The sequence below is a fragment of the Daphnia magna genome, linkage group LG8 (assembly GCF_020631705.1).
Source record: "Daphnia magna isolate NIES linkage group LG8, ASM2063170v1.1, whole genome shotgun sequence".
Classification (NCBI taxonomy): domain Eukaryota; kingdom Metazoa; phylum Arthropoda; class Branchiopoda; order Diplostraca; family Daphniidae; genus Daphnia; species Daphnia magna.
In genome coordinates this window covers 2727599-2742314 of record NC_059189.1, presented here as the reverse complement: position 1 = coordinate 2742314, position 14716 = coordinate 2727599, and the positions used below count along the sequence as shown (strand labels likewise).

General features: G+C 42.6%; 7 protein-coding genes across 10 annotated transcripts; 4 read left to right on the top strand and 3 right to left on the bottom strand.

Moving 5' to 3' along the window:
• Nucleotides 1-132: 132 nt before the first annotated feature.
• LOC116928750 (DAZ-associated protein 2) lies at nt 133-1401 on the top strand. Of its 2 annotated transcripts, none has more exons than XM_032935847.2 (4): nt 133-331; nt 397-644; nt 719-832; nt 921-1401. In XM_032935847.2, the coding sequence occupies exons 1-4, from the start codon at nt 307-309 to the stop codon at nt 1101-1103; spliced, it is 570 nt and encodes a 189-aa protein (XP_032791738.1). In that variant the 5' UTR covers nt 133-306; the 3' UTR covers nt 1104-1401. The 2 variants fall into 2 exon arrangements, with proteins under 2 accessions (XP_032791738.1, XP_032791740.1); XM_032935849.2 differs by having other exon boundaries at nt 135-331; nt 400-644.
• Nucleotides 1402-1545: 144 nt separating this feature from the next.
• On the top strand, nt 1546-3898 carry LOC116928746. The gene is made up of 8 exons (XM_032935842.2): nt 1546-2203; nt 2270-2354; nt 2419-2616; nt 2678-2779; nt 2838-3054; nt 3114-3238; nt 3304-3413; nt 3481-3898. The coding sequence occupies exons 2-8, from the start codon at nt 2286-2288 to the stop codon at nt 3770-3772; spliced, it is 1113 nt and encodes a 370-aa protein (XP_032791733.2). The 5' UTR covers nt 1546-2203; nt 2270-2285; the 3' UTR covers nt 3773-3898.
• Nucleotides 3897-6261, bottom strand: LOC116928747 (DNA-directed RNA polymerase II subunit RPB1). The gene is made up of 5 exons (XM_032935843.2): nt 6144-6261; nt 5773-6035; nt 5534-5716; nt 5346-5459; nt 3897-5284 (listed from the first exon to the last, which is right to left on the bottom strand). The coding sequence occupies exons 1-5, from the start codon at nt 6145-6147 to the stop codon at nt 3977-3979; spliced, it is 1872 nt and encodes a 623-aa protein (XP_032791734.2). The 5' UTR covers nt 6148-6261; the 3' UTR covers nt 3897-3976.
• Nucleotides 6262-6574: 313 nt separating this feature from the next.
• Nucleotides 6575-11483, bottom strand: LOC116928741 (SET domain-containing protein SmydA-8). Of its 3 annotated transcripts, XM_032935834.2 has the most exons (6): nt 11363-11483; nt 9091-9354; nt 8333-8391; nt 8177-8270; nt 6966-8085; nt 6575-6891 (listed from the first exon to the last, which is right to left on the bottom strand). In XM_032935834.2, the coding sequence occupies exons 2-6, from the start codon at nt 9196-9198 to the stop codon at nt 6785-6787; spliced, it is 1488 nt and encodes a 495-aa protein (XP_032791725.2). In that variant the 5' UTR covers nt 9199-9354; nt 11363-11483; the 3' UTR covers nt 6575-6784. The 3 variants fall into 3 exon arrangements, with proteins under 3 accessions (XP_032791725.2, XP_045033668.1, XP_045033669.1); XM_045177733.1 differs by lacking the exon at nt 11363-11483 and having other exon boundaries at nt 9091-9560; XM_045177734.1 differs by lacking the exon at nt 11363-11483 and having other exon boundaries at nt 6981-8085; nt 9091-9560.
• Nucleotides 9572-11613, top strand: LOC116928740 (SET domain-containing protein SmydA-8). Its single transcript, XM_045177732.1, has 4 exons — nt 9572-9776; nt 10012-11136; nt 11202-11320; nt 11388-11613. Exons 1-4 carry the CDS (start codon nt 9572-9574, stop codon nt 11520-11522), a joined length of 1584 nt encoding a protein of 527 aa, XP_045033667.1. The 3' UTR covers nt 11523-11613.
• A 294-nt stretch (nt 11614-11907) lies between these two features.
• On the top strand, nt 11908-13371 carry LOC116928745 (leukocyte receptor cluster member 1 homolog). The gene is made up of 3 exons (XM_032935840.2): nt 11908-12038; nt 12108-12207; nt 12275-13371. Exons 1-3 carry the CDS (start codon nt 12016-12018, stop codon nt 13322-13324), a joined length of 1173 nt encoding a protein of 390 aa, XP_032791731.2. The 5' UTR covers nt 11908-12015; the 3' UTR covers nt 13325-13371.
• Nucleotides 13372-13457: 86 nt separating this feature from the next.
• On the bottom strand, nt 13458-14320 carry LOC116928752 (death-associated protein 1). Its single transcript, XM_032935851.2, has 3 exons — nt 14134-14320; nt 13916-14009; nt 13458-13859 (listed from the first exon to the last, which is right to left on the bottom strand). The coding sequence occupies exons 1-3, from the start codon at nt 14180-14182 to the stop codon at nt 13682-13684; spliced, it is 321 nt and encodes a 106-aa protein (XP_032791742.2). The 5' UTR covers nt 14183-14320; the 3' UTR covers nt 13458-13681.
• Nucleotides 14321-14716: the final 396 nt, after the last annotated feature.

Below are 14716 nucleotides of genomic sequence, written 5' to 3'. Positions count from 1 at the left end.
CTAGTTCCTACTAGAGTTATAGAGGGGATGATGATGATGACCTCTATGACTCTGTTCCTACCTATGTGTTACAGGTTTGATTAGGCAACGTTGGTGAGTAATCAGTAATGTTTGTTTTGGTTTCAATGATAAGAGTGCTGCTTGCCGCTTGCGCAACGGAATTTTCAACTTGTGACGTTTTGGACAACAAAACCTGAACAGAACGCATTACGCATATCGAGTGGCTTCGAAGGAAGTTGCGTAGTTTAAAAAAGAGCGACCTAAAACAGCTTGGTAGTAGAAAAACGATCCCCAGTCTTAGAAGAAATGCCAAAGAAGAACGATAAAAAGAGTAAGTGTTTAGACTACTGACTAAAATGATAACAATTCTGTTAAAAGTTTACTTTACATATTAAGCAGGTCAGCCATCAGCAGGATATCCAGCACAGCCTGTAATGCAATCACAACTGCCATATTCTTTACAACCAACAGCACCTAGCATGGCAAACCCAAATGTACTAGCAACAGCTTCGGCCAATCCTTATAACTCCTATGTACCAGCAATGCCAGGAATGCCTCCACCTCCACCAAGTTATGATCAAGCGATGCAACATCCAGCTGTACCTCCAAATTATAGCAGTCACACATCATACATTCCTGCCCAAGTAAGAAGAGTCTTGCAAATTTTTGTTTAATTTTTGTTTTTCTTGAACTAACATTTCCATAATTTCTCTGCCAGCACCAGCCGCAGTACCAGCCACAGTATCAAGCCCCTATGCATCCACCTAGCCCTTACTATCCACCCCAAGTACAAGTACAGCAAGTTCACCCACAAGCTACGTTTGTTGTTCAAGTGAGACATCATTTTCAATTATGGAACAAGTCCTACCAGTTAAATCCTTTACTTTGCTAACATGTTGGTAAATTTTTTATTGACTTAGAATGCGTTTGATGCTGGTGCGCGATTCGATTCAACATCACAAGTTAGAATTCCTCCACCGCCTCCGGGGGTTGCCCCAAATGCTGCCCAGGTCGCACAATCAACTGGACACAACGTGATGTTAGGCCAAAGAAAGGATCGATTTTTCGTTGGAGGATCAGATGGAGGAGCTACGTTTTGGTGAAAAATTCTTTGGCCTATTCCTTTTTAAAAAAGGAAATCTATTTGCCCCCATTTAAAATTTGTAATCAGCAGTGTTACGTAACAAATCGTAACAGTATTAATACTATCGCTTTCAAACCTTTCAAAAATCGAAAATAGAGGTGCCATGACATACACATTGTTAAGCTTGAATTACGCTTCTTCTTAAACGAAAGTGTCAGTATTAGAATTGAGTCACTTCGTTAACCTTTTTCATTCGTAAATCACGTGCATGGAACAGCAAGTTCAAAGAAAAAATAATATACAAGAAAAGACCCTTACCTGAATGTATGGTGTGTCAATTGTAAATTTTTATTAATCTAGGTAGTGGAGAAGATAATAGTTGATGACTATCAGGAGGCGTCTAACCTTTCGTGTGGTTTTTGAAAAATCTGCAACGTCACAAGTTCAGCCACCACTGCAAAGTGTGATACAGAACACGTGATTTTCTGTGAAGATTCCTGTAAAATCCCAAGGTCTTCCCTTTCATGACATTTGCATAGTTTTCACTATTTGGTCCTTACGAATTTGGAGGTAGTGGCAACAAAACCACGTAGCCTTCATTTAAAGGAAATGGTACCGGAATGTGATTTTACAACGCCTTGACATCTAATAGAATACTCTCAAAATAAGAAAAGTTTACTACAAAAAGAAAATTTCAATTTCCTATTAGAACTAATATTTATACTAATATGTTTAGCAGATTTAGTGTCAAATGCCAAAGTGCTACGGTTACATTTCTGATCAACTACACTTTACTGCGCACAACATGGTTTATCGATACGCTGTGCAAACAACACTATCTATGTCAGTACCGAAGGTTATAGACCAGTTATGAAATTAATCCGATCAGCTGTAAAACAGAGGCGAGTAAAGGCCCAACAGAAATTAGCGTTACATTATCTGCGTCGACATGCGCTGCTTTTTTATTTTTTGGCAACATATTCTCCGGTACGCCATTTGGTTTCAGCCCATCGATTCATTTTGAATTGGCTAGTTTCACGCACGATGGTGATCGGCACAAAAAGTGGATTAGTTGTTACGTGTCGGGACTTTAACAAGATTACAAAAATGAAAACCGATGTAAGGATTCTTTTTTTTTAGAGAGAAAGTAACTTAACGGGATGGCAAGATCCATTTCCTCTACAGCTCTGGCCAGGACAACATGGAGAACCGCGTTTTTCTACCAGTTATATACGTCCGAGGGACATTCTACCAAGTTGGCTACGATGTGGTAAGATGTAAAAACTAGTTAAACAATTAAACTGTTCATTATTCAGCATTCGTCCGTTTGATAGGGACACACTTTTAAAAGCATGATAGAAGAACTGGTTCAAGAATCAAAATTCTTGAACGATGAGCTTCTTCCAGCCTACAACACAGAAGCTGGTCAGAAAATCTACAATGACACCTTAGCTTTGATGAAACAGAAATTTCCTTACTATGTAAACGAGTTGCAAGGAATTTCTGATGGAAGTCAAGTGCCCTTCTTTAAGGTACGTTCAATTTCAATAAAACGACGTGAATTTGAATAACATTAGAAAATTGTTGGCTCAGTTGATGCTGTTGCATATCGACAGCATGATATTAGATGGCTCGTCATCGGGATCACAACTCTCCGGCAACGGATGCTCGAGCATCATGTGCAATCATGAAAACGTACTGAAAGTATTTCATTGAATTTCACTACTTTTAAAAGAAAACTAAAACATCACAGGTAGTTTTGGGGCATACCGAAGATGCCTTTCCAGCTGCCCATAATCATTTGTACGTGGTTCACGCTGATATTACTGAAAAATGTGGTCGTCGGGAGCGGTTCTCTTCCCTCTGTTATGCAGGGCATTTACCTGGCTTCTGCATGAATGTTAACGAGCACGGTCTCGTTTACACCATCAACATTATCGAACCTGTTCACGTTTATAATAACAAAACACGTATACTGTGTACTATTTTGAAAATAATTATGTTACACTTACGTTTCCTCTTTACTCAGCACGTCATTTTCTCACGAGGGCAATGCTCAGCGCCCGGAATTTAGTTGACGCTCAGGCCATTCTGCGTGATAGAGGAACTGGATCAGCTCACGGTTTCTGTGTCAACATGTCTTTTATGAACCAGGTATACAGAAAGAATCACATTAACATTTTATTCTTGAGTAAACTCTGGTATCCATTCATCTGCAGGAAGGGCTCATTCTTTTTCACAGTGCTGAGGTAGGACCCGCAGAAAATAACGAGTCACAATTATCCATTTTAACTGTCTCTCCGGGTGAAAGCCATGCTCGTTGCAACAAGTACACTGAAGTGTTTAATTTGTCAAACACCTAAAATTTTGCTGACACATTTTACACTTGTTTTCAGGTATCTCCGCTTGAAGATCGATGAGGATGCAAATGGTTTGGCCGTGCTTAGTAGCGATGGTCGGCACCGCGTGATGGAAAGAATTGGATTGCCTACTACCATCGATGAAGTCGTTGACCTGCTTTCAAACGACGAAGATCAAGATTATCCAATTTTCCGTCGTGGAACGGAAAAGGATATCGTTTTAACTATTGCAACCGGAATTTTTGATTTCAACCGCAGAGAATGGAGGCTTTATGCAGACAATGCTAAGAATACCAAACCTACAGCGATATTCCCAATGAACATGTAGAATCACTTGAATGTTACGTGGTGACAGGTGACACTTGTAGGCCCACTTCCCCATATTCACATACCAGTTTTGTAGAAACTAACGAAGGTTTCAATGAGCTTCTTAATACAAGGAAATATTAAAGTCCAGCGTATAACAGAATTTATTAACATGCTCCGAATAATATATAATAACTTTAAACACCAGGTAATAAATGGACTATAATTAATAGATTGGAGGAGCGTAATATCTAGGTGTGGTGTAAACTGGAACTTCATATTTGTAGGCGGGAGCGTAAGTTTCAGCATAATAGGGTGCTGCAGTGGTGTGGTACGGAGCCTCAGTGTAATAGGGTGCTGCAGTGGTGTAGTATGGAGCCTCAGTGTAATAGGGTGCTGCAGTGGTGTAGTATGGAGCCTCAGTGTAATAGGGTGCTGCAGTGGTGTAGTACGGAGCCTCAGTGTAATAGGGTGCTGCAGTGGTGTAGTACGGAGCCTCAGTGTAGTAGGAGGCAGCAGTGGTGTAGTATGGAGCCTCAGTGTAGTAAGGGGCAGCAGTGGTGTAGTATGGAGCCTCAGTGTAGTAAGGGGCAGCAGTGGTGTAGTAAGGGGCAGCAGTGGTGTAGTAAGGGGCAGCAGTGGTGTAGTACGGAGCCTCAGTGTAGTAAGGGGCAGTAGTGGGATAGTACGGAGCCTCAGTGTAGTAGGGAGCAGCAGTGGTGTAGTACGGAGCCTCAGTGTAGTAGGGAGCAGCAGTGGTGTAGTACGGAGCCTCAGTGTAGTAGGGAGCAGCAGTGGTGTAGTACGGAGCCTCAGTGTAGTAGGGAGCAGCAGTGGTGTAGTACGGAGCCTCAGTGTAGTAGGGGGCAGCAGTGGTGTAATACGGAGCCTCAGAGTAGTAGGGGGCAGCAGTGGTGTAATACGGAGCCTCAGTGTAGTAAGGGACAGCAGTGGTGTAGTACGGAGCCTCAGTGTAGTAAGGGGCAGCAGTGGTGTAGTACGGAGCCTCAGTGTAGTAAGGGGCAGCAGTGGTGTAGTACGGAGCCTCAGTGTAGTAAGGGGCAGCAGTGGTGTAGTACGGAGCCTCAGTGTAGTAAGGGGCAGCAGTGGTGTAGTACGGAGCCTCAGTGTAGTAAGGGGCAGCAGTGGTGTAGTACGGAGCCTCAGTGTAGTAAGGGGCAGCAGTGGTGTAGTACGGAGCCTCAGTGTGGTAAGGGGCAGCAGTGGTGTAGTACGGAGCCTCAGTGTAGTAGGGAGCGGCAGTGGGATAGTACGGAGCCTCAGTGTAGTAAGGGGCAGCAGTGATGTAGTACGGAGCCTCAGTGTAGTAAGGGGCAGCAGTGGTGTAGTATGGAGCCTCAGTGTAGTATGGAGCGGCAGTGGGATAGTATGGAGCCTCAGTGTAGTAGGGGGCGGCAGTTGGATAGTATGGAGCCTCAGTGTAGTAGGGGGCAGCAGTGGTGTAGTAGGGGGCAGCAGTGGTGTAGTACGGAGCCTCAGTATAGTAGGGGGCGGCAGTGGTGTAGTATGGCACCTATCATACAACCAAAAATTTTGAACACCTAACAATTATCCTACTTCCAGAAATTTCGTACCGTATACGAAGGAGCTGTCGTTGCAGGTGGTGCATTGTAGTATGGCGCCTGAACACGCATTGCGGGTGGCATACCTTGTGGACTACGTTTCTTCGCATGATGACCGTATCCACCCTATCACGTGAAACAAAACAATTAAGTTTTATCAATGAAGTAAAAAGTATATCACAGAAAGGTTTGTCACATACGGAATAGTAAGCCGCAGTTGTGATATACGGAGTGGTGTAGTATGGGGCTGCCGTGGTGTAGTATGGGGCTGCCGTGGTGTAGTACGGGGCTGCCGTGGTGTAGTACGGGGCTGCCGTGGTGTAGTATGGGGCTGCCTGCTGAGCTGGAACACTGCGCTTCATTGCACGGTGTCCATACACCTCCTACATGAAGGACCTTTAAACCATATTCTTTCTTAAACCCTAAGTAGTACACCAACCTTGTAGTATACAGCTGGCGTAGTGTAATACGGAGCCTCGCTGTAGTAAGCAGCTGGCGTAGTGTAATACGGAGCCTCGGTGTAGTAAGATGCGACAGTAGTGTAGTAGGGAGCTGCAGTGGTGTAGTATTGTGCACTCCGTCTATTCATGTGATGATCACCATGATCACCGCGACCAACATGACCACCATGACCACCATGGACGGAAGCTGAATTAGAGTACGCTATCAGCGATACCACTAAGAGCAACATTTTAAATACACCTGAAACGAAAACAAGAGTTATTTTAAAACATTGAACCATCACATTATAAACTACACAATTTAACACAATTCATGTGAAGCCGCAAATTAAGAGAAAGAGACACTTACCCATATTGAAATAAGATTACTGAGGAACTTCAGCTGCTCACAAAGTACTGTAATTGAGCACTGAGCAGCTTCGACTGATTTAGGATACGAATTGAACAGCATTTTATACTACCTGTCGACGTACCCCTTACCTTACCTTACCTTACCTACTAAAAGCAGGCGAATGGCTTAAGGCAATATCTTTGTGTTGGTCGCGCCGATTTTAACCTATTCTTACGTGCATTACCTTTTTCTCGCCTACCCTCCTCCTAGCCACGTGTCTCAAATAATTATAATTACGTAATAATACTATAATAGTTATGTCATTCGATAACCATGCCTAATTGAGCTAAATGCTTTATTGATTGATTGTTTTTTAAAAATGCCATTTCGTTGCCTTGCATCCCGTAGATCCTAATTTACATTCACAAACATTCATTGAAAGTAAAATGTCAGATTTAAAACAGAAACTTTATTGCATCAATCGTAAATCAATCGAACGAAAATATGTACACGTCAATAGCCAAAAGGCAGGCGGCTACATCACGGCACGGCAAAATACATCAAAACCGAGTACACAATCTATCAAGCAAAAAGTTAAATGAAAGCAAATTCAATCAAAGTTAGTCCCATCTTGCTCCTGGTTGAATGGTAGCCGAAGGCTATGGCCGATTGTCATCTTCGAAATCAGTTGTCTCGTTATCTTCTTCAGATGTCTGTCCTCGGGCGAATTCTCTTTCGGTCAACTCGAGTTCTCTGATTAAACTACCTGTAATAACCGACACAAAAACACGAATGCAGTTTCAACTTAAATGGCAATCGTGCAGTAAGAATAACTGATACTTTTATCTATATTACAATGAAAATTTGAAGCTCCTGGCTCAAGAATGAGGGCAACACCTAACAGCTCTTCGCAGAGTTTCATTTTCCTGGCCAACAAATGAAGAGGCATTTCACGCAGCTGATATCCAGGAGCATTGCCATAGAAATGGCACAGGTAATATTTGATACCAATCAGGATCGAATGATTAGGATGCAAAATAGAAGACCACGTCTCAATAAATATTTCCAGTCCTCGAGTATCGTCATAATTGAGCTCGTCCGCTTTGCGCTGGAGACAGGTGAGCAGTTGATTGACTTGAGACGGGCCAATTCTGTTACCACATTGCTCTCCCTGGCATTTCCAGTAGCTTTCCGGATTGAGAGGATCTTCAGGAACGGTGTAATTCCGACCATTGCATCTGGGACACGCCAGTGAACTCAGATGACTGCCCAATTCGGTAGGATCCGAACAACGCGGACAGCAACAATCGAAAAATTTCGTTTCTTTCAAATGTGCTCGACGACGTAGTGTCCCATCCAACGTAAAAGTGTAGGATGTGGTGATCATTTGGCCAGCCGAAATATCGACAGCCGCACGAACGGTCATCTTTTGTGTGGCAGGATTCACGGTACACGCCGTGTTTGGAACGCAATCGTGAGCCATCAGGCAGGCATGCGAATAAACTGCCCGAGCGCTGATGGACTTGTCTTCGTCGCAGACTTCGAAAGCATTGACTTCTAAGATGCCACACGCTCGTTGCAATTCGTCATCACCGAACCGATCGCCCAGTTGCCATTTGACACGAACTGGATCGACAACAGTGTGTTTATCGATCTGCCAAATGCCAATTTTCTTCCGGTACATCCGGTGATCCTCCAATCCGAGCCATAATCGACTTCTTTCCGGATTTCGCTGACCGTCCAAAACTATTCGCAAAGGTGCGATGCAATCGTAAAGCCGACAGTCGTCTTGTTTCAGTTCTTCCATCGTAGGATGAACGTGTTTGCTGGCCAATAGTTCACATTCGTATCGCTGATGAGGGCCATCTTCTGACTGCCAACACGTTTCGGAACATAAAGGCCATTGGCAACGCGGGCACAAATAGCTACCGTCCACGCGTCGATAGCAAGTCAGGCACACCTGTTTGCCAAAAAAATAATAATGTTCCAGTATAAGACCAAGGAGATTTTTCATAAAAGGATTGATTCCGATTAGGAAATGTCGTTTTAACCGGATGCGTCGCTTGTTTCGGACCGACAGCAAGTGCCTCTTCACCGTCGATAATCACTTCGTCCGCACAAATGTCTCTCGTGGCTATTAGAAGCCTTTTCCATAAACAAATCAATTAGAAATTGGATTTGAAACGATGAAGAAAAATGGCGGATACCTTCCGATTTCAGGTGATTGTCCAATTTTATACGAACTGCCAACCGTTGGCTCTGCAGCCTAAGAATAAATCAAAAAAGGAAGGTGCATAAAAATGAATCATTCATGCGAAATGATTAGGGCATTTTCCTAGGACACAGCAGAGGACAGCACCTCTCGGGTGTAAACATCCGCGTTAAATCGGGAAGCGTCTGGAAACCCCTTTTTTTTTTTAAAAACAACGGAAGTACGTATTTTTAGAAGTCACGAACGACTGCGACGTTATAGTAGTGTGGTCTTGTTCAACAAACAACACAGACTCGCGGATCTTTCGTGCGTTACATTCTAGTCCGTCCATTGTCTGGGTGCAGCTCCTACACACACTGTGTATACATCACGTGCGAAAAATATATATACCAAATAACAAACGGCGCAAAAGAGAGAGAATCAACGTTTAAACAATATCACAACGCCTGGCCATCTATTTTTAGGATTGGAATTATTGTTAGTTTGTCTTTGTCAAGGTAAGAAGATTTGAAATTTCTAGCATTTCCTCGTTGTGTCTTCCTCCCATTTCCTTGACGGAGGACGCACGTGCGGGTCGACCAACTATTTCCGTCTTGTTCTCGAAATAATCGATGCAAATGCAAAGAATCGATCGGCAGAGTGCGGGAGGGAAATTCGTTTCAAAATGTGGTGCCAGCAAAAGACGAAAACAAAGCGCAACGATGACCCAGCATCAATTTGTTTAAAAGCGGATTCGTTTCGATTGAAACTTACCGTTAATTCAGCAGTTTGAGGTGATGATTCGTAGAGGAGACCATCAGACGGGCAGGCAGTGCCAATCGATGGTGGCAATGGTACAGGGGTGATAATGAGACCGCTCATCACGACAGCCCATGGATGAATGCCCTTTCTTTTGGTGCGTATCTGTGGTTTTTTGCGCCAAAATGTTCGTCGACGAGGAGGAGGGCCTATCTTCAGTCGCTCCCGCCCGTTCTTTCTACATGATATCCGTGTCAGCGTTTTTTCCTCTCACTACACCTATAAATAGATAGCCAGCTAGGAAATAAACGTAGAAAAACGAGTCGTCAACAAACGCTCAATTAATCAAACGATGCCAGAATCGTGTGCCAGGTCGATCGTAAGTTGTGGAAACACACGAAAGACATTGTTCTCCATGCTGATAGATATCCCATTATTAAGATGCGCATCTATGATTCGTTCTACCATCTCTCACGTTTATCAGTTGACGACTGAAATGCCTGGACTGGAGGAAATTGGAAAATGTTTTTGCGGAAAAGAAGCACTTCAACGCTGCTCCGGCTGCCAAAGTGTCTTCTACTGTTCCAGAGAGCACCAGAAAGCTGATTGGAAGAAACATCGATCCAACTGCCGGGCCTATCGCGTCGAACGGACGCTCAACGTAGGACGTCGATTGATAGCTTGTCGGGATCTCAAAGCAGGTTTATATTAATATGCTTCGTTATTTTCGTGTTTTACTGTGGTAGCGTGATGCTGAAATAGAATCGACTCGGACCTCGAAGAGGGTGCCTTTGGTCGAAACACGCCAATTTCTATTAATAACTTGAAAAAAAAAAGAAAAATGTTTTAACTCTTAAGTTCTCTGACCCGCTAAAATCTGAGTCAAACGATTACCATATCTCTTCCTGTTCTCTATCCCCGTGGCAACAACAAAAGGTGATGTTATCCTCCAGGAGAAACCATTAGTCATGGGGCCCAAGTACACGGCTGGCCAAGTCTGCCTCGGTTGCTACTCGAGCGTTGATGGCCGGACGAAATGCTCTCAGTGCGGTTGGCCCACTTGCGGACGAGTTGAATGCCACACCAACGACTCGGATCACGCGGTTGAATGCGGACTGATCGCATCAGGTGGCCGTCCCATCGTCGGCAGCCTTCCGGTTCAAGCCTATCAAAGCGTTATGGTGTTACGCTGTTTAGCGCTTAAGGATCAGAATCCTGGCCGCTGGGAGGAATTGCTGCAACTGGAATCGCACGTTCACGAAAGACGTCAAAGAGGATTGGAGGATGTGGATCAAGCTACTTCCGTACGATTGATTCGTGAAACGTTGGGACTGGATGTACCGGAAGAACTGATCCTTCAACTGTGCGGAATTCTGATGGTAAACAGTTTCGAGCAGCCTCCGTTGAAAGCCAATTCGCCACAGGGTTTAGTGGCGGTCTATTCTACGGCCAGCTTGCTGGAACACGACTGCGTAGCGAATGCAATCAAAACGTTTACCAACAACGGAGACATAGTAATCCGGGCAGCCGTGCCAATCTCAAAGGGTGACAAAATAGCTCTTTGCTATACTGAGCCTTTATGGGGCACGGTTAATCGTCAACGTCATTTATCGCAAACCAAGTTCTTTCAATGCGTCTGTGAACGTTGCAAAGATCCCACAGAATTGGACACTTTCATTTCTGGCCTTCATTGTCAGAAATGTCCGCAACAATCAGGAATCCTTTTGATTGAAAACCCTACGGATGACGCGAGTGACTGGAAATGTCGACAGTGTGGCACTCGTCAGCCAGCCAACTATGTGGCAGAAATCATAGAAAGTGTCGGCAAGGAGATAGTGGCTTTAAAAAAGGGATCGCTCAAAGACTGTGAAGTATTCCTGCGCAAGTTTTCCAAAATTTTACATCCAAACCATTTCTATTTGACGGATGTTAAAATGGCTCTATGTCAAATGTACGGACACCTTGAAGGGCAGAGCCTAATTGAAATGAACGACGATACGCTCATTGCTAAAGAGGCTCTCGCTTTGGAACTTCTCAAAGTGGCAGACGCCGTGTCACCAGGTACTATAAAGTTGTTGGTGGTTTGATTATAACGAATCATGATAGATTGAAATTATTCTACGTAGGACTGACTCGGTTGAGAGCGATTCTTCTGTACGAGCTACAAGCAGTTTTGTCAGTTCGCTGTCGTAAGCTTTGCGTTACCCAAAGCATTTCGAAAGAAGAATTACAAGCCAATGTGAAAGTATGTTCCTGTTAATACAGAGATATTAAAAACAATACTAACCTATTAATTTGGTTTCGGAGAAAAGGTGGTTCGTAAAATGCTGCAAGAGTCGTCGACGATCTTTTCGTGGGAGCCGGAAGAAACGGACGAAGGCCAGCTTGCTGTGATTTCTGCCAAAGAACTAAGAGATGTCGAATTATTTCTAAAGACTCTTGATTAAATTATTTCTACCATACGTATATCAAAATGTGTTCCTTACCTTGATACACTCATGATTTTAGGAATAAATAGAAGTTTGTGGCATATCAAAAGACTTTTCCATTTTTTCTTTCGGCTACGTTTGTACGGGTGTTTTAGTTATTTTAAAATGTAAAGTAATCATCAGTGAATAGCAACCATTTGTGAACTAATTTTTGGTTTTTGGCAGGTAGCCAAAGAAGGGTATCTCTAGTTGTTGTTTAACGTTCACACGGTAGAAATTCATAACCAAGATAATGGTAGTACAGTTTTTAATCACAACAAAATTCACATAATAAATTGCTACGAAGAGCCCAACTGGAGCCAACCCTTTATCTTAGCAGCCGTTTTTTTAAATCAAAAAAGAAAACAAATGAAATAAAACTTTGCTCAAAATTTGCCCGCTAGGTGGCTGTCATTATTATTGTCCATTAGCGAAAAAAAAGCAAAGCATATGCAATCGTCACTCTTCAAAAATGAACATATTACCAAAGAAAAGGTGACTCGTTTGTTTTCATTCATTCTAAATTCTAAATGTCGTAACTAACAAGGATTTTCTGCACATTAGATGGCATGTGAGAACCAAAGACAATATAGCAAGAGTTCGACGCGATGAAGCTAAAGCAGCCGAAGAAGAAAAAGAAAAACAAAGACGTGCTTTGCTTGCTGTTAGTATAAAACATATTTTGAAAGCTTTATGTTTATGAGAAAATTTTGTCATCAATGAAATCTTAGGAACAAGAAACCCGAACAGCAATCCTAAGGACGAGGGCAAGAGAAAGACAAGGTCTTTCTTCTATCGAAGAGCCCACGAAAAAGCAAATTCCATCCAGCACAGAAACTCGGTACGAGGTTGTGATTAGGAATGGAGCTTGTGTATCCGTACCAGTAACAGAGGAAAAGAACCTTGTACAGTTTACTGCCTCTGGTCATGTGAACTTCTTTGCCAATCTGGAAGAAGGCAAACAAGCTGAGGGAGTTGCAAATAAGGAACATGAACTGGAGGAAAAGAAAGAGCAAGAGGACTATGAAAAACAGATTGGGCTATTGACTTACCTTGGCCAAGGTTCTAGAGAATCCACTGGTGAATCTGCTTGGTATGAGAAACCATCCTTATTGAAAACCCTGAAGAACCAGACTCAAGAGGAGGTCAGTTACAAGGACGAAAGAGCAAAAGATATGTTTGATCCTCTCCGTGTGATCAGACACTACATCGGCAAACCGGAGACAACCAAACGTGAACAGTCTAAAAAGATAACGCTACCTGATCTTCGGTTCCCTGCTGCCAAACCTGAACCAATTTCATCTAGGCCAGAAAGAAAGCACAAAAAGAAAAAGCGGAAATCAGGAAAGGAAGAAAAAAAGGCAAAGAAACACAAGAAGGATAAATCAAAACGCCGGTCTTTTGAAGAGTCTCAATCAAGTACAAAAAGGAGAAAAACTAGTGAAGGAGCTAATTCAAACTCGGATGACACTACTTCAGAATCTTCCGATTCCTCCGATTCTGACGCGGAAAAGAAACAACGATTAGCTCTTTTGCGAGCCAAGAGACTGCAACGTGAAAAGGCTGAACGTGCGAAAGCCAATAAACTTCTGGCCGCTGTCAACGGAACCGTTGCTGCATCATCTAAGGGAAAATCTAATCGTTCATCCACTGAGGAAAGCGATACGGAAGAAAATACCGTCAAAACTAAGCCGAAACAGAAATATCATTCTCAATATAATCCTGACATGGCTAGGCAGAACCAGCCTCTCGATTCGGCAACTAAATATTGGTTGCAGTGACCATTTTTTCTGTCTAATAATTTCGGAAAATAAAACAAAGAACTTTTGATGACTTGTAAATGTATTCTCCTTCTCACCTTAACCATTTCTTTTTTAACTTTAAATTAAACATCAATGAAAGAGAGAAGAATAATTGTCATCATTTTCTCCCTCTATTAAGATTGAAAAATACAAACCCTGAAAATAATGAAACAACCAAAATTTTGACAACCAAATAATAAAAAAAATATGGGGAAGATTGGGGAGGGGATAAACAACACAACCTGTCTGAAAAAGTATGGATTGCCCACCACACTGGAATGAACAAGTGTTCAGGTAGCAATCTGAAATGAGCATTCAGCTGTTGGGGACTTGTTTTCAGTTTTTACGAGGTTGCTGAATGAAACCTAGCCTGTTTCCATGTTGGCCGAAGCCACCTTCTTTCTGGGTATGAGTTGGTACAGGTTTCTCATGAATGGCCTTGGCTGCCTCTGGAGAATAAACCTCTTTTTCTTTTACTTCAGCACCAGAAATTACAACCGTTTTACTTGGAGACCTACGGGATGGTTACATACTAACATTATTTTGAAAAAAGAATAAGATATTGTTTACTTGTCTTTGTCTTCTGTTTCCTCTGTAGTTTTTGGTGCCTCTGCTCTTTCCTCATGATGTTTGGGAAGTGGAACCCGCATTCCTCCAACCTTCACTGAAAATATTAGATACAAAATTAGCATATTCGAGTATTGCACGTTCGGCAACAGGTTGTACACAACACTAATACGCTAAATTAACATCGCATACAACGGGAAAATACATGTTTCAATACTCACTTGCTGGTGGATGTCCACCTTTCAACTCATTTTGCTCGGTATCAGACATTGTATGCTGTGTTAGCAAATGAATTGCTCTGAATGACTGTAAAATGCAATGGAGAACAAGCTACGTTGTAACGAAATGGCAAACGTCTGTTAATTGGTTCAACGCTGGTGCAACGTCGGTTGGTAACAAGTATCGATACTTGACCAATAGAGAAGATGTTGCATGATTGCAGATTTTCTTTTTTTTTTCTTTCAAGAAACACACAAAATCGTTAGATTGTATTTTTTCATGTCTAGTAGTTGATGGGGATTTAAAAGAAACTTCCTTTTAGGGAAATTTGATAACGAAAAACAAGTCTTAAATCAGACAATGATCGAAATGTCAGCCAGTGGCGAGATGATCGTCCATCAGAACTTATTTTAATGAGCTTATCAAGCTTCTGCGTATTAGAATAAATTAGCTCTTGCCTAGCTTTATCTTTTTACATATTTTATGGTGGTATTTATCTGAAAATGGAGTCGCTCATGTTTGTGAGCATCAGTCCGAAGAAAGGTTGTTCAAAGGATGTATGTGCTGTGAACCGATGGTGTCGTA